This window comes from Sceloporus undulatus, chromosome 2 (assembly GCF_019175285.1).
Source record: "Sceloporus undulatus isolate JIND9_A2432 ecotype Alabama chromosome 2, SceUnd_v1.1, whole genome shotgun sequence".
NCBI classification, from domain to species: Eukaryota; Metazoa; Chordata; class Lepidosauria; order Squamata; family Phrynosomatidae; genus Sceloporus; species Sceloporus undulatus.
This window is the reverse complement of record NC_056523.1, coordinates 169,648,351-169,667,061: the sequence shown is the minus strand read 5'-3', so window position 1 is coordinate 169,667,061 and position 18,711 is coordinate 169,648,351. Positions and strand designations below refer to the sequence as shown.

The 18,711-nt window shown below is 41.1% G+C and overlaps 1 protein-coding gene across 4 annotated transcripts; it reads left to right on the top strand.

Annotated features, from left to right (window-relative positions):
- Positions 1 to 3,352: 3,352 nt before the first annotated feature.
- CCDC65 (coiled-coil domain containing 65) lies at positions 3,353 to 17,784 on the top strand. Of its 4 annotated transcripts, none has more exons than XM_042451412.1 (10): positions 3,356 to 3,495; positions 5,560 to 5,715; positions 6,557 to 6,696; positions 10,539 to 10,706; positions 12,572 to 12,741; positions 12,837 to 12,975; positions 14,661 to 14,858; positions 15,656 to 15,874; positions 16,403 to 16,555; positions 17,199 to 17,784. In XM_042451412.1, exons 3-10 carry the CDS (start codon positions 6,565 to 6,567, stop codon positions 17,511 to 17,513), a joined length of 1,494 nt encoding a protein of 497 aa, XP_042307346.1. In that variant the 5' UTR covers positions 3,356 to 3,495; positions 5,560 to 5,715; positions 6,557 to 6,564; the 3' UTR covers positions 17,514 to 17,784. The 4 variants fall into 4 exon arrangements, with proteins under 4 accessions (XP_042307350.1, XP_042307346.1, XP_042307349.1 ...); XM_042451415.1 differs by lacking the exon at positions 3,356 to 3,495 and adding an exon at positions 4,397 to 4,416; XM_042451413.1 differs by lacking the exon at positions 3,356 to 3,495 and adding an exon at positions 5,201 to 5,337.
- The last annotated feature ends 927 nt before the right edge of the window (positions 17,785 to 18,711 follow it).

Sequence of the window (18,711 nt, the reverse complement as noted above, 5' to 3'; positions counted from 1 at the left end):
ACACCTCTGAGAAATTTAGGGGCTGTGCAGACTGCCCCTGAAGGGGCGGCCTGCAGCCGCCTCCATCTTTGCCAGAACGGGCTGCAGTAACCGCATGTCACGGCACTGATCTGGCCTTTCCAGGGTGCCGTAATCGATACACTGTGGCTTTATGGTGTTTCTTTAGTGCTGCATTGTGTAGCTGCAGTGCCAGAGGAGTGCTGTGATGCTGCATGCCATGGGGGTGGTGTTGTGGCATGTGCCATATGGATGTAGATATATCAAGAAGTTGGATATATCTTTCCTCTATCTGCTTGTATGAGGGAGCAGACAGAGAAACTAATTAAGAGAAACTAACAAGATCCATCTCTTTGCATTAGTTTTCGGAAGTGGTGTCACTCAGGTTGGCATCACCCAGTGCAGTAACTTATGGTGTCACCCCCTCCATTGACGTCAGCCCACCCCACCCCATACAGAATCCTTAGTTATGTTTATTCTATTAATGTTACTCATAAGTTCCCATATAGCATTGAAAGTAATGGTAATAGTTGTGATATAAACAGCTTGCAAAATTAAAATTATACTTTTAAATTACAATATTGTATGCACATCCTAAATGTTTTTACACATACATAGTTTCATGTGGTTACAGTGAACATTTGGTAAAATGTGATGTTTTTAAATAAATTTTTAAAATGATAACTTTTTAATTTAAAAAAACTTTTAAAATAAATAAAAAAACCTGGGGCCTCTCCTTTCACTGAGCCTTACCCCAGTCAAACAATCTCTTTAGCATTTTGAAGGAACACAGGCAAATGACTCATCCCATTTCTGCCAAAAAGCAGGGGAGCCACAAGGTTACCCCCCTTTGGGTGCACTCGGTGCAACCAAAACTCCCTGCAGCCCCCTCATGATGCCACTTCTTCCAAGGAAAGTTCAGGCTTCATCTGCTCAAGGACTCACTTGTTTATCTTTTTGGCTGGCCACAGTGTCCTCAGCATTCTTCTCCAGCACTATAATGTGCTTTTTCTCTTTCTATTGGCTTTACTCACTGCCTAGCTCTCACATCCATACATGGGAATGGAGAATACAACAGCTTGGACAATCCTTCCTTTAGTGTTCAGAGTTATATCTTGCTCTTTAGGATTTTGTCCAGTTCCTTCGTAGCTGCCCTTCCCAAATCAAGTCTTCTAATTTCTTGACTGCACTTTCCATTCTGATTAACGTTTGACCCAAGGCAAGGGGAGTCTATGACTATTTCAATTTTCTCTTTAGAATGAATTCTTGTAGTTCTTCCACTGTCATTATTTTTATATTAATCATATTACAGTAGAGTCTCAATTATCCGACGTAAACGGGCGGTCCCATAGGTCGGATAGCCGAAAATGTTGGATAATCCGGAGGGTCATAGGAAAAGCCTAGCAATCACTATGAAAAGCCTTGAATCACTATGAAAAGCCTTCCAATCATTATAAAAATACAAATAGCAAAAATTTTTTGCTTGGAGCCCTTTCCGGTTGGGGGCGTGGCAAGAGCTCCAAGCCACGCCCGCTGACCTATCCGACATCTGATAATCCGGAATGTCGGATAATCGAGACTCTATTATATTGGAGCCAGCATGGCATGGTGGTTTGAGTTTTGGACTATGACTCTGGAGACCAAGGTGCAATTCCCAGCTCGGCCATGGAAACGCACAGGGTGACTTTGGGCAAGTTACACACTCTCAGCCTCAGAGGAAGGTCATGACAAAATCCCTCTGAAGAAACCTTTCAAGAAAACCCTATGTTAGATTTGTCTTGGGATTTGTATAAGTTTGAAAAGACTTGAAGACACATAATAAGGTTGTGTGGTATAGTGGTTTGAGTGTTGGACTATGACTCAGGATCAGCGTTCGGTTCCCATCTCAGCCATGAGACTTTGGGCAAGTCACACACTCTCAGCCTCAGAAGATGGCAATGGCAACCTCCCGCTGAAAAAAACATGGCAAGAAAACCCCATGATAGGTTCACTTTAGGGTCTTGCCATGTCAAAAATGACTTGAAGGCACGCAACAACAAGAATTAGATCTCTCTCTCTCTCTCTGTGTATAGATAGAGATATAAATATAGTTATGTTAACATTACCAAGTATTAAAATCACAATGAAACAATTGACGCACAGTAAGGAGAGAGAGGAGGGGGAAGACTTGTTATAACCTCAGTTGTGAGGCTCTCACTACCTCATCTCCAAGCTCTTGCTCCAGGTTCTGATCCTGTTGTTGTTAGCTTCCCATGAGTAGGTTCCAACTCATGGCAACCCGTCTCCAAGAATCCCTTTCTTCCACTGCCATGCCCAGATCTTGCAAGCCATTGCCCATAACCCCCCTGATTGAGTTCATCCATCTGGCTTATGATCTTCCTCTTTCTTTTACCCTCTGCCTTTCCTAGCATTATTGTTTTTTCTAGTGATCCATGCCTTCTTGGGGAGTGCTTAACTAATAAGCAGTATAGAAATGTACTTGCTAATGCTATTATGTGGCTAAAGTACGGTAGTCTCAACTTGATCATCTTTGCTTCCAAGGAGAGCCCTGGTCTGATCTGTTCAAGAGCCCATTTGTTTGTCTTCTTGGCTGTCCATGGTATCCTAAGTACTCTTCTCCAGCACCACATTTCAAATGAGTTGATTTTCTTTCTGTCTGCTTCCTTCACTGTCCATCTCTCGCATCCATACATGGTAACTGGGAATACAGTGGCTTGTACGATTCTAACTTTTGTGCTCAGTTGTATATCTTTGCATTTTATGATCTTTTCCAGTTCTTTCATAGCTGCCCTTCCCATTCCTAGTCTTCTTCTTCTTTCTTGACTGCAGTCTCCATTCTGGCCAATGTTTGATCCTAGATATGGGATTTATTTATTTCAATTTCCTCGTTGTCTAGATTGAATTTGTGTATTTCTTCTGTGGTTGTTGTTGTTGCTATTATTATTATTATTAAGTTTATTTGTATAGCACCATAGGCTTTACATAGTGCTTTACTTAGGAGAGAAAACCAACAATCTAAAACAGAAACCAAAGCCTGCCTACCACAACCTAAAACTGCAAGCAAGATGATAAAATTAATAAAATATGGCTATAAGAAAGTTAGAACAGTACTATAAAAGTCTAAATTAATACAAATAATATGTCATGAAATATACAGTCTTAAAATTATTTATGTTCAGCATCAGACCTGCCTTTGCACTTTCTTCTTTGACCTTCCTTATTAACTGTTCCAATTCCTGAATGTCTCCTGCTAATATTATGGTGTTGTCTGCATATTTTAGGTTGATAGTGTTGCTTCCTCCTGTCTTCTGCCTGCTCTGATTCTATTCCTGCTTTTCCTCTCTCAACCTCCATTCTTCAAAAGAAGCTCACTGCTGTTGTACTGAGGAGCGCCGCCAGGGGGCGCTCTGGCTCCTCGCCGTCGCTTTTCCAGGAAGAGGCTGTTGCTAGGAGACTGGGATGCTTGGGCCTAGAGCAGCAAAGACTGGGGAAAGAGAGGTAGGTATAGGGCCCTGGTGGGAGGAGGAGGAGGAGGAGGAGGAGGATGATTGTTATGCTTTATTTATATAGCTCTGTACATTTACTCAGAGTTGTACATACACAATCAAAACAGATAAAATAAACCTGCCTATGGCATACATTTCTACAAAAATAATTAAATATAATACATATTAGTACATGTTAACATTCACTAAAATAAGGCAGACAGCAAAGGGCCAGAGAAGGGAGAAAAGATGGGGAAAATAGGTCAGATTGCTCTCTTCTCTCTCTTGCTGAAAAGGGAACCTGGCTCCAGCTTTGAGAAGCATCTGATCTACGCAAAAGGGATCTTGCACCTTTGAGACTGCGGTTTTCCTAGACTTGAGGCTGCATCCGCACTGCGTAAATAATCCGGTTTGACACCGGTTCAGCTGCCATGGCCCAATGCTATGGAGTTCTGGGACTCAAACCAATAAAATAAAATAAAACTCTTGGTTTTTATTGGGGGATGGGGGTTTGTTTTTAGATTATTATTTTTAACTTTGTACATTTTAAATTTTATAATTGTAATTTTTTAATATTATATTTATATATTTATATTATATTTTTATTATTTTAATTGTACAGTTTTAATTGTATGATTTTTAATGTGTTTTATATATGTTGTTAGCCGCCTTGTTGAGTCCCACTTTGGGAGAAAGGTGGGATAAAAATAAATAAATAAATAAATAAATAAACCACAAACCCAAGTCCAATGCTCAAACCATATGCCATGCTGGCTCATTAATATATACTATACTATAATATAATTACTGCAGAAATAATCACCATGGAAGATCAACAAGAATTCATCCTAAGGATTCCTCTGAGGCTGAGAGAATGTGACTTGTTTTATGGCTGAGATGGAAATCGAACTATTGCACCATGGCAGCTAAACAGGTGGCAAACTGGATTATTTATGCAGCACAAATGCAGCCTTGGTCTACTTCCTCAGGCTAAATCTTTCCTAGGAAAGCTAATGCTAGTATGGGAGCATCTGCACTGGAGAATTAATGTAGTTTGACACCGCTTTAATGGCCAAGGCTCCATGCAGTGGAATCCTGGGATTTGCAGTTTGTGATGCCACCTTCTGACACAGAGGGATTAAGTGTCTCACAAAATTCCAAACCCCAGAATTCACATAGCATTGAGCCATGGCAATTGAAGTGGTGTTAAACTGCATTATTTTTACAGTGCAGATTAGCCCAATGTTTTATGCTCAGTTAGTCTCAAAGATGCTACAAAGTCCCTTTGCATGCTGATATTCCGTACTAGCATGGCTGTGTACCTGAAATATTTGTGTGTTTGTGTCTGTCTCCGTACTCTCCACTTGTCCCAGTTAATCTGCTCTCCCCACTTTTTCAGTTGCTTATAAAGCATCAGTTGCTTATATATCCCAGTTTCTCTTTGCTCCCACTTCCCCCCTTTGTCCTCAGCTTACTTTTATTGGTGCAATCAGAGGCTGCTTCTGCTTCTGCACTGCAAAAATAAAGCAGTTTGTCTCACTCCATTTTGACACCACTTTAACTATCATGTTAAATACTACGGAATTCTGGGATTTGTTGTTTGTTGAGGCACCAGAGCTGTCAGATAGAGAAGGTCATATAGCCCACAAAACTAAAAATCCCAGAATTCCATAGCAATGAGTCATGTCAATTAAAGTGGTGTCAAACTACTTTATTTCTAGATGGAGGAAAAGGTACCACGAAGAATTCTTAGTAAGGAGGAAAACCTTTTTGGAAAGCCAAGAAGGAGGGAAAATATATTTCATCCATCTTTTTAATGAGCAGAGGCTCCGTGCCTTGAGCAGCTGCATGTCAGGTAAAAATCAGCATTAAAATAGGTACCTGGTATGAAAACACAGGTGTAAGGAAATCCTCTCTCGTTAGTTTCTACTATCAGCATTGCTTTAAAAAGCCATAGGCACATGTTCCACAAACAGGATTTGGGACTACCCTATTATGGGGAGAGGGAAAGATGAACCAAGCCACCATGAAGTCTGTCAGTTGCTGCAGTGCTGACCATTTCTGTCTTCTCTTCCAGTTGATGTTCCTGGCAGTCTGTGGCTCATCAAACGTGTCCTTGTAAGGTTTTAGAGCTTTGCTGGTGGTGTGGTAGAAAAGCCATCAAGGCTAGTGTGTCACCTGATCCAGGTTTGACATTTCCAGGAGAAATAAGATACAAGAACTGCAGTCAAAGGTACAAGTGATGAAAGGGCAGGAGAAAGTTATTCAATTCATGTTCAAGTCCCAGATCAGCTTTGGGCTGATGATGTTGAGCTGACCACTATTTTTTGCCTAACATTATTCATAGGATCATGCTGAGGATAAAAAGTAGGGGAAACATGGACACAATTTTGAGATTCTTGGTGGAAGAGTAGGGTGACACAGGAGTGGGTACAGGTTCCGCTTAGTACTTGGATGGGAGACTGACAATGAATGCCATGCTGTGGGCTACATTTCATAGGTAGGAACTGGCAGAACCACCTCTGAGTATTCCTTGCTTAAGAAAACCCTATGAAATTCATGCGGTCTCCGTATGTTGACAGGCAACTTGAAAACACAAACACACATGGGGGGGGGAAGGGTGTAGCTTCCAGACATCTTTGAACTGCAACTCCCACGAGTCTTACTCAACAACCTAGTTAGTGGTGAGGGATCATAGGAGATGTAGTCCTATGCATTGAAGATGACAAGCTCCTCGTCTCTGGTCTAGCCATGCTGGTGTATGAGTAGTAGTGAGAGTGTGGCTTAAAAATCAAAGATGCCCCCTATTATTTTAGACCATCTCACCCAACTTAGTGGCCCCTAGATTTGGCAGAGTACAACTCCACAGTGAACATGAAATCATAAAGAGCCATTTCATGTGTCCAATGTACCACAGCCTACGTTTTGTCATCTTGGCTTCCAGGGAGATTTCTGACTTGATCTGCTCTAGAATGCATTTGTCTGCTTTAAATTAAATAGGTACATTTTTTTTTTTTAGTATATTTGGTCTAAAAGGTCCCTCCTCTTTATCATAGCCCCTTTTGCTTTCCTAGGTGAAACAATGCCGAAGAAGAAGGGACGCAAACGGGGCCCACTAAGTGAAGAAGAACGGTTGCTTATGATGCAACAAAAGCAACTGGCCGAGGAGGAAATGGCCAAGAAGAAAGAGGATATGCTGGCCCAGTTCCTAAAGGTACCATTTGTTTGTCTGGACTTAAGGAGCACAAGGCAACACAGAAGCAGGATATAAAATCAGTGAGTTGTGTTGTGGGGAAAAGAGCGTCAGCAATAAGCACAGAACTGTAGGAGATGTGTGGAGTAGTTTTAAAAATGGAAAAGTGTATGCTTAAATATGTAGGCTTACAGAGTTAAAAATTAATGTGCTAGAAGTTTTTTTCTTTTTCTCATTTTATGGAAAATTTTTGGAAAAACTAAGCAAATAATAAGAATCACAGAATCTTAAGGTGTTTCAATCCTAAAGTTTTCCTTAATATTTTTTTAATTGCTTGCAAGATAAAAGACAGAATAAAGAGTGAGAAAACACTGGTGGATTACAAATGGAAGATGCAGTTGTCTGGACCCCTTCTGCCACACTAAAATTCAGTGAATGAGGCAAAGTGATTGCTGTATAAAAGCCTTGTCTGGAAGCAGCCTTAGCTTTTGAAAAATGATGCTAAAATCCCTTTCTGGCTAGAATGTTTTTCCTGTATGCACCATTAAAACAGAATAGAAAGTAAAGGGCCAATATTTTAAAATCATGTGTTGTTATTACTGAAAAGAAATTTAGAAGAAGAAAAAATAAAAGAATGTATGGTAAAATGGGCGCAAGAATTGGGACATAATATAGATTTAGAAAAATGGGAAAAAGCGAGAATTAAAATAAGGAAATTTACAGTCGCCCAAATATTTTTTAAAAAACCATTTTAAAGTGGTAAATAGATGGTACATCACTCCTTCTAAAATAAACAGAATATATAAACAAAATAATAACAATTGCTGGAGATGTCAAAAAGAAAAAGGATCATATTTCCATATGTGGTGGAATTGCCCAATTACAGAGAAGTTTTGGACAATGATCCATTTAGAAATGAAAAAGATGTTAAATACAGAGTTCGATATGAACTCAGAACTATATTTTTTAAATTTAACTTCAGTATTAACCGAAGAAGGAGAAAGAAAGCACTGGAGAATAGGACTATATTTAATAACAGTAGCTAGAATGCTAGTGGCAAAAACCTGGAAATCCACACATACAGCGCGCCTGCGCCATACGCGGGCGTGCCATATGCGGCCTTGAGCATACGCACTCAAGCCGCGGGGCATGCGCAGGGCAGAAGGGGCGGCGCGTCCCATTCAATTGAATGGGCGCGCGCACCCGTTGCACCCCGCACGCGCCTGCGCCGCCGCGTCGCCGCACACGAGCCCCATTGTTTCCAATGGGGCTCGAGCATAGGCGGAATTCGCCTTACGCGGAGGGATCCGGAACAGATCCCCCGCGTAAGGCGAGGACGGACTGTATACCATCTTTAGAAGAATGGAAAAATAAAATATTTGAAATGAAGGAATTAGACAGATTAACAGCAATATTAAACAAAAAGGACATGGATAAATGGGAAAAAGAATGGTCAGGAGTGACATTCAATTTAATAAACGAATAGAATAGTCAACAGGGGAAACTTTATTTAAGATTTATACAGGTTTAATTATTTGTTTTTATCCTCCTTTAATATAAAGACAAATGTTAAATTGATGGTTTAAAAAGTTAGAGATATTTTTAATAACAGAACTGATTATGCTAAGTTTAATGTACTCATTCTGCTTATTGAATGTATACCGTATAATTAACTGAATGCATATTGTATTGTACAGTCAATGATGTGCTGATTAAGAGAAAAAATAAATAAATATAATAAAAAATTAAATCACATGCTGTGATTTCAGCCTTTGATGTAATCAGGCAATAATCCTGCTCCACGTTAATAAAGTAGATCTAGTGAGGGTTTCTTATGCGGTCTGTTGGTGAGAATGGGGCATGGTTGAAAGGTAGATGCTGAAAGCAATCCAAGAAAGGACACAAAATGATGTAAGTCTCATAAAATGCTAAAATAACAGTCGAGGTAAATTGTTAGCCTGAACACTACTGTATAGTGATTTTTTTTTTTAAAAAAAGAACTTCACTGTGAAATAGTTTTGGGTGCAAAATAACTTGAGATTTTGAAAAAAAAATTGATTTTTAAAAAATGTTTATTTATTGTTTGGTGGTTTGTGCCTGCCTGCTTTCCTGTTGTGCTGAATCTATTGCGACTGTCTTCTTGTGTTGGTTAATGAGTAGGTAAAAGGATAGATGTAGAAGGCAAAGAAATGGGTAGACAGTAGGAAGATAGACTGGCAGTGAAACAATTGAATGGCTGCCAGTGGCAACAAATTGCTCAAATTGAAGCATGGCAATAAGCTATAGAGCAGAAAGCTGCTGTGCCCATTGGGTGTTCTGGAATATATTTCTTCCAGTTCTTTACTATTGGCTGTGCTAAGGGGAGTCATTATAGTTGTGGGCAAACCATCTGGAGATGAACACTTTCCTACTTCTGCTTTACATTATATATTGAGGAGAAGGGGGATGTGTTGACTCGGGAAGATTCTTGTCATAGGGTGAAGTTCCAGTTCATATTTAAGTGATGGTTTATCTAAAGGCACCAGATCTTGTCTGATCTTGGAACCTGAAGGTCAGCCCTGGTTAGTACTTTGGTGGGAGACTGCCAGCATTCCAGATGCTGGAGGCTATATTTCAGAGAAAAGTATTGAAAGTATTGGCAAGGCCATCTCTGAGTATTCCTTGCCTAAGAAAACCCTATGAAGTTCATGGGGTCTTCCTAGGTCAACAGGTGACTTGAAGACACATGCACACACAGTGAACTGAACTGATTGCCACTCTACTTTCTAATACTAGGCTGGTAGAATTTCCACCCCAGAGATGGCAGGGATAAAGCAATGCCCTGTGTCCATAGATTGCTGTGATGAATGACAACTTTCAGTCCAGCATCAAAAACCGAGGCTGTATGCCAATGTACTCTGTATCCCATCTCTTATGTTTTAACTGTTGGCGAGGGGAAAGCCAACTACCAGCACAGTCTGAGGATGGGTCTACCCAGATGCAGCCATAACAATATAGTAGCAGAGTTCAAAAACAAAAACACCCAGCTAGTAGTATTGGCAATGCACTGACCACTTTCCATATGCAAGAGAAACACTCACAGACGTAGTTGATTCATCCAAAGTTTTGGAGGGTTTATCTTCAGTTTCAATGTGTACAATATAATACAATATATATACACACTCCTCTCTGTCCACACTCCTCTCTATAAACTTCCAACCAACTACTCCAATGTCTGCTCCAAACAACACTCCAACTCTCCAAACTAACCCAGCTAACTCACATGTGACCAGTCTCTTGGTCCACTTATATAGGAGGTTGGCTCTGAGTCTTTATTCAGTGCCATATAGCATGATTCAGCCTTGCTGTAACTTTGCCTCATGCCATGTGCTCCTGACTTAGCAGTCTGTGGTTGTCCTATGGAATATATGTCTATTGTTAAAGGCACAATTACTCCAACAGTAACCAGACATTTTTGCCATCTGGTCCCTTGAATTACTTGCAATAGTGAGGAGGAACCTGGAATTTGTTAACTCAAAATTATTTAAAGTAAAATTAGTTGTAATGTGGGAAGACTTCCTCACCCTGGTCCAGCCTTTTCTAATCTGGAGTTCTTCAGATATATTAGACTATAATCCTCATCATCACCAACCAGCACTGATTAAAATAACTAGGTGATGGAATTTAGATCTCAACCCATCTGAAGGGCACTGACTGGGGAAGGTTGCTCTAGTCAGAGGCAGGAATTCCCTGAATTTATACAGTATGAATAAAATGGTTGTACAATATTTATTGTTCCATCAGTGCCCTTTTTCTTAGACATTGTCTTGTGGTATCTGGGCTGTGTTGGGATATTCATTTTAATGTTGTGGCCTTCCATACAGGACAAACTGGCCAAGGAAGAGCACAATAGCACTCTGAACATGCACAAGATCAACCTACAGTGGCGCACAGTGCTTCGCGAAATCAAGGCCAGGGAGCTGCGCAAAGACATTGAAATTCTCAGCCAGACCTTTGAACGTGTGGTGGATTGCAAAGACAATGTCATTAAGGTAAGCTGTGAAGGCCCATGGAAGGAGATGGTATGAAGCAATGGATCTGTCAGAGGAGATCCATGGAGCCTCTGAGGCTCACTGTTGACATGTGAAATTGTGTTCAAAACTGCCTCCCCCCCAAAAAAAAACCAACAACAAAAGATTAAGGGAAAATAACAAATGGTGCCTCTGCAATTATAACTTGTCCCCCACTTGTTACAAGCTTGTGCAATGCTTATTTATTTAAAATATTTTTAGCCACTCACACAAAATAATCAAGAGGTAAGAGGAAAGGCAAAATAAAAGGATACCATAGCTAGCTTAGTGAACTTACATAATATGTGGAGAAGCTGTTCTGAAACAGCTTATCTAAGTATGATCTCAGTTAAAGGCTGAAACGAAGAGGAATTCCAAAATCTATATTGCAGTATTACCATAATTAGGTCAACAAGAAAAGCATACACATATGATAATTTTTTTGTACTTTTTAGTAAACCTTTTTAAAGCAATCTTTTTTTAATTTTTTTACATACTGATCAGGAAAAAATCAGAATAGAATCAGAAATAAACAATACAAAAGCAAACATTTTAAGATAGGTAAGCAACAAAAACACATGGGTACTCTTGGAATCAGCAGAATATGTCGTGAAGTGGGGAAATAGTTTCCCAAATGACTAAACCAGTTTTCTGTTATGATAATATTTTATTAATTTTATAGTAGTAGTAATGCAACAATCTGGATGCTGGAATTTTTCTCATGGCCAGCATGTCTACCCTGTTTTTTATATGAACTACAGAGGGAGGTGTTAATGGCATGCCTGAATGCCTGGACTGAAGGAATAAGGCATTAGGAAGGTGTTTCCTCAGTTTTGAAGCTACCACCAAGATGGTCTGGTCCCTTGCGCACATAAACCTAGCTGATCTTCACCAGAGAAGGACCCCTCTAAGTTAGTTGAGACTTTAAGTCAGACATGGGAAACTTCTTTCCTGTTGGGTTCCACATTACATTGATTGAAACCTCTCAGGGTCTGCCTTCCAGCAGTAGGTATGAGGCAGTTTTATCGATGTGACTTACTTTTTTCAGTATGCAGTTGCAGGGAATACATTTCCATCCAGGCATTCTCTTTACCTGTCTTATTCAAAGTGCCTTATATTACCTTTACAGCTACAGGACAGAATAGAAGAATAAATAATATCAATAACCTAGAATAGGTTGGCCTGGGGAGAATCTGGAGGTTGGTAATGAGAGGCTTTGAAGTTCAGTTTTAGCCCATGGACTACAAGTTCACTGTCCCTGTTTTAAAATTCCATCATGTTAAATTGGGCCCAGAAACTGGTCCAAAACACACTGCAGAAATAATTCAGTTTGAGATCAGTTTAACTGCCCTGGCTCAGTGCTAGGGAATCCTGAGTTTATTGTGGTAATTTATTGTGGCACCAGAGCTCTCTTACAGAGGCTAAATGTCTCACAAAACTATGGTTCCTACAATTCCCAAGCATTGAGCCAGGGTCATTAAAATGTTCTTAAACTGGATTATTTATGCAGTATATTTTGGACCTTAATGGTAGCCAGTCAGCATCTCTGGTACAATAAATAGTTCAGTAATCTTATGTGTCTGTCTTAACAGTTACCACCATAAGGAGAGCCAAAATATGAACTGGAACAGCATAAGGACTGGAGTAGTGATGGAGAAGCAGGGCAAAATCAAAAGAAGAGCAGTTCAGTAATCTTATGTGTCTGTCTGCCAGCCTGCCAGCTATGATTTATTTCAAATCTCAGAACTTATGTTTATGCATGAATTCGGAGGATTTATGGTATTTAATAAGTTATCACATAGATGGTTTTCTATGTGTGATCAAGTGATCCATCTATGTCCTTCCAGTCCCTTGCTAAGGATCTTGCAGAAGCAGAAGCTCAATATGCACATGCCCTACGCAGCCACCTGCACAATGTTGATAAACTGCTACAGCTGCAGCGCTGCCGCCTGGGCTACTTAGAGGAGGATTACCAGAGTGAGCTACAAGCCATGCAGAAGGAGTTTGACACAGAGAGGTAAGAGAGAGAATGGAAGCATTACAGTTCAGTTGCTGTGAAAATCTAATGGACTAGACTGTGGGAAATTAAGAGGTTGTTCTCTTTTCTGCCAGGAAGATGATTATAGAACATCACGAGCAGGAGACCCGCTACCTTCAGGATGTGCTGTTGGCTATGGAACAAAACTTTGCTGACAATGACTATGAGGCCAGACTGGACTTCCAGAGTACAAGAGATGATGTTAAGAACAAGGTGTGAGTTGAGATGCAGGAAACAAACATTGTGGCTAATGAGTAGGGGAACATTATTACATTTTGGAATAGAAAGTATCTCCATCAAAGTGTTTGTATGTATGTTTTAGAAATAGTATACTGTAGTCTATAAATCATACTGTAGCAGACTGTTGGTTATGTAATATGTAAAATGGATCTCATTATTTCATAATTAACTCTTGATTGTTGCTCTTCCTTTTTACTTAAATCCACAGTCAAGTAGCTATTAATGAATGACACAGGTTAATATGTCAGTATATTTATATTTATTTAAACTAATAAAACCAGACAAAGTGGAAGTGGGAGCTACACAGAGATACTCAGCAGAGGCTCAGTCAGGAAAAGTAATTGTTCTACATAATTGATATACATGATACTAGTGAGATGTATTGTAACCCTGTGGCCATGATCCAGTTAGCAGGCTAGAGTGACATAATTCTCAGCCATACACTTACACTGGTCATCCAGGGAACAGATGGAGCTCTTTCCCATTTCTTTCCTCAGTGTGCAACAGTACTTGGGGATGAGCCATCCAGGCACCAATAGGCTGCAGAGAACCACTTGAGTACATTCTGGATGCTCCTATTTCTTAAGGGATGCTTAAGGGCAGTGGGAATTCGCCTATAGGTACCCACAAAGCAGACCAGTGGCTCTACAAGTAGATGATGTTGCTGCTGAGCCTCCTGACACGGCCCAGACTCTGCTGGAGCAGGCAGAGCAGAGCTAGGGCCCGCTAAGCTTCAGGCTCAGCCTCAAACTGGGACTCTAACTCAGCCTCCTCAGCCTCCAAGTCCTCAGCCTGGCTGAGCATGTCATGCAGCACAGCGCAAAGAGGAGGAAAAGAAAGAAGGGGAAGGCAAGGCACAGCATGTTCAGTGGGATTTTTTTAAAAAAAAAATTAATTGATCAAAGAATCGATTAATTAGTTTCACAAGTACTTGCCTTTGCAAGTAGTTGAAAAATCAATGAATCGAATCTTCTTTTTATTTGTTATTATTTGGAAAAAAAAACATGCACCCATAGGTCACACCACAAGCAAAAAGGCAGCACTGGGGTGTGTGTGAAATGCTGGATCTACCAAAAACTGAGGAGTGATGGTAAACACCCCTCTGCCATTAGTCCCTCCCCTTCAGAATGAAGCGATTCAGATCTGTTGTTTCCACTTGTTGAATACACTTCAGAATCGATTCTTTTCAAAAGAACCGCTAGGAAACTAGTGTCTGGAAAAATTGGTTTTTTTGCATTTGCCTTGCTTTATCGCAACAGAAATCGATCAAAGTACGACAAGAACCAGTTTCAAATGGGAACAACAGTCATTTAAACTGATCAGCAATTCGCTTTATTTCATAGTGGGAACGAGCCCTTAGAATCACAGTGTTGGAAGAGATCCTAAGGGCCATCCATTCCAACTCCCTGTCATGCGGAAACACACAGTCAAAGCACCCCCAAAAGATGGCTATCCAGCCTCTGTTTAAAAATCACCAAAGAAGGAGACTAAAAAGCCAGTCAATTTTGTTATCTTACAGTGTGTCTACCAGAAAGCTTTGCTTAAGATAGGAGTACCAAGCCAGACTTAGCCAGACCAAAAGGAGCCACTTAACCAGATGATTGCAGAGCAGACAAAAAGGGCATTGGTGGAGGACTGATCCTTTTGTTTTCCCCCAGAACTTGGAGGAGAAGCATTACCTACGCATGCAGTTAGAAGGTAAAGTGGAAGAGCTGTGGAAACGCTTCCAGCAGGCCTTGCGTAACTACACAGAGGCCACAGAGGACCGCAAGATTGCTTTTGAAGCCCTCAAACTCAGGGATGAGAAGAGCACCAAGGAGATTGAGATGCAGATGAAAAAACTGCAGAAGATGCAGGTGAGTACTACAGAAGATACAGATGTATCCACCTTGGATAGCATTTGTGCCCAAGGTGATGCTGAAACTCCAGACACATTTTTCCCCTGCATTCCATAGCACTGCTGGGCTGCCTCTGCAACACAACCATGTTCTTCCATAAGTATAGTATTAATAGTTTCCTTCAGGACTCTAGCTGAGCCATCTCTCTCTTACACACACTCACCACAATTCAACTAGTCAGTGGCCTGTTTCACATCTTACTCAGTTCATATGCAGTGACTCCCATGAGCATGTGGGGTTGCAGTTTAACCCACAGCGTAGTTCAGTTCACATATGTTTATTGCAAACCTGAGTATTAAATCCATTTAATACCTATGTTACAATGGCTATCCATTACAGGAACTGGTGTGGCTGCAGATAAATTTTCTATCTGAAGGTGCTTATATGAACTGGTGCAAGGGTGGGCAACTGTGGGGGTCCAGGGGCTTATTTTCTTTCACTGGAAACCCTGGGGAGTATCCCTGTGTGGACAGTAGGGAGATCCCAGATAGGCCACAAAGGCTCAAGGAAAAAGCCTCAAGGGAAAATGAGTTGGGGACAATATGCCAGTGTGGAGCTAGTGCTATGCACGGCTGGACCAAGTAGACATAGCTGTGACAAAAATAGGTGAGGATACTTCTCCCCTTTTTCAATCTGTCTGGCTCGCTCCTTCTTCTTCACCCAAATTTGTGCTGATTTCTGTTTATACAACTACTATAGAGAACAGCTTGTAATCTGAATATATCCTTTAAGTTAGCATTGTTTGTTGTTTCCAGGATCTCATCATCACACTGAAGAACAAAATAGCCCTTCATGCACGGGAAAGTGAGGAGCAAAATCGGCGTGTACGTGATGAGAAAGAGTTGGTGCTGAAACAGCTACAGAAGCTCAAGAGCCAGATGAATCGGGCCAGAGCCAAAGCTCGCAGCAACTTGGCAAAGCTGACCCAGGAGAGCTTTAGGACTCTCAAAATGCTAGAACACGTGGTAGAGAAGGTAAAATGTCTGGGGGACACTTTGGGTACTTAGGTAAGTGAGCCTACAAAAATGGTTGAAAGAAGCCTAAATCTAGTTTTTGGCAGTATCTAGGAGCTGAAGGGATCACCAAAATGATAAAAATGACTGATTGGAAATGTGTTGACACAATTTTGGTATCTAAAAATAGTAGCCAATTGGGTCCAGACATGCTTGTCTTAGTGGAGATTCTTTTAGGTGCAGTTTCAACCTGCTGATTGCCCTGCAGATTCCACCTCAGCCTGTCCTGCCCAGGTGGTGAGGGGGTGGTCCCCCTCCACCTTACTATGTAGAGAAGGGCCTTTCAAAAGCAGAAGGGCCTAAAGAATCCTGGAAAACATAGTTTCTGGAAAGCATTGAGAATTTTATTAGACGTGCCTAACCTTTGCCCTCACAGAACAAGTTACCAATTTAGGATCTCACACAGTACCTTCCACCTTCGAAAAGAAACCAAGTGTCTGACTTAGAGGAAAATAAATCATACCCAGTGACTACTTCCTGTCTCTACAGGCAGAGCTGATTCTCCGCCTGGCTGAAATGTGCCGCAGGTTGGAGTCTGAGGAGGAGAAGGTGCTGCCTTTTTATGCAAGCTCTCTTAGCTGGGATGAACAGAGGGCTGCAGATAAAATTGCCATGGAGAAACCTGTTGAGCCACTAGCTGAGGTAAAGAACCTGGATGTGAAAATGGGCTGGGTGCACACATCTCTCTGCTTCACTGACCAAAAAGAAATGTTCTGTTGGTTCATTGATTAATCTCTTTTGAAACATTAGGATGATTCCATATCCCCAGGGCTTTGTCAAACTACATTGATTCAAAGCCAATATAAACTATCCTGAGACTTGCAGCAGTTGATAGAAGGTATTTTCACTTGTTCCAGATTATGCTCCACCTTGCCCATGCCATCTTCTGTTCATGAAAAAGTGTTTGGGACTTCAAGTGAAGTGATTGGTGTTATGTGTATTATGGCCTTGTGATGTTTGCCTTATCTTATCCTGTGATACCTTCTCAGAATCTCTTCTGGCATTCCTACCTCCTTACTCACTCTGTCCAAATCTGCCAGACCCGGTGCTCTTCTTTATGACATTTGGCTTCCATCCAGTTACAAGACATCTTTGTAAATAATTCAGAGGTTGTTATACTCTGAAGAAGCATCTGTTGATTTAAAGACTGCCCCAGGAGCAGTGTCTTTTACACAACATCACCATCAGCCCCAAGCGGGCATTCCTGCCTGGGCAAAACCATACCTATTAACTACAGCAGAAGGGCGATTAAGCCTGGTTTCTGGGTGTCCTCTCTCTTTTACAGATGATGCAGGACTATGTGGGGCTGGAGCGCTTCTGGCAAAGATACAACAAGGTGAGGTTGGAACAGCTATCGCTAGAGCGAACCAAAGAAGCACTGTTTCAGGACAACGTCAAGCTGAGACAGCTGCTCAAGCAGTACCTGGATGGCATCTCAGTTAATGATGAAGTTCTAAGCCAGATCAATCCACTGATGATTGTTAACCAGCCAACTATTATGCCATATCCAAACCAGCCTGCACTTGTTGGAGAGGAGAAGGTCAGGCAGCCTATCTATAATGTTATAGAGGCAGCACATGAAGTCAAGCGTATCCTTTGAGCCAAGACATAGAGATTCAAGTTTCTCTCTACCCCTTAGACAGACCATAGGGCATAAAAAGGACCAAGCCCTCCCAATTAGAGGTCCATACTAGTGCCTCTTTGTCAGAAGAAGGCTGTTCCCACAGCAAGCTGCCATTAAAGAATTAAACTGAGCTGGTTTTAGAGTCTTTTCTCCCCTCTGCAAGCAAAACTAGAGAGATGTGGTGTGTGCACATTCAGTAACTCCTACTCCTGTGTGCCAACTTTTAATAAAACACACTCTAAAACAGTGTTCTGTGGGATGCTGTGATCCTAAGGGAGCAGTAGAGGGGAGGATTGGTTTGGATCCATATGTGCATGATTTTTTCTCAGCCACCTTATCTTTCTACCTTGTTATATTTTTATTTACTATTTCCTCAGAGTTCATAGCAGAAATGTATAGGGGTCAGATGCAGAGCAAACGCCAGGACAAAAGCTACACGAGAGCTGCAAAAGAGCTCTCTTGACAGCTTCCTAAGATGATGTGTGTAGTATCAGTTGCTGTGCACACCAATGGAAGCATCTTTATTCCAAGGATGTACAGTATCTGTACCACAGACATTTATGTCTGCTTTATGCTGTACTTCTCCCTCACTGATCCACTCCTAAAATGTTGGGAGTTATAGCTTGGTGCAGGTGCTAAGAATTCTTTGTAAGAGGCACTGTTAGTCCCTGGGCACCCTCCAAGGAAGATGCAGTGGCTATAAAATGAGCTTAAGCTCTTAGTGTAGATGCGCTATAAGAATTACAAAAGCACCTCTGTCCTTTATTTCAACTCAGGGTGCATCTATGCTGTAGAAATAATGCAGTTTGACTGCCATGGCACCATCCTACAGAATCCCTGGATTTGTAGTTTTATCAGGCACTCTTTAGATGCAAACCTAAAACTACAAATCCCAGGATTCCTTAGGATAGAGCTATGGCACTTTAAATGGAATAAAACTGCACTGTTTCTAGTTTAGACGTACCCTCAATCTATGCTAAGATGTACATAATTAATGGCAAATGCAAACTTTACACTAATCCCTACTGCTGTAAATATAGCATATCTTGGTATAGTATATCTTGATTAAGTCCCTCATGATCATCTTGCAAACAGATTAGTAAAATCTGGGCTAGACAATGCAACTGTTGAGAGGATTTGAAATTGGTTCACCAGCAGAACCCAAAGGGTGCTC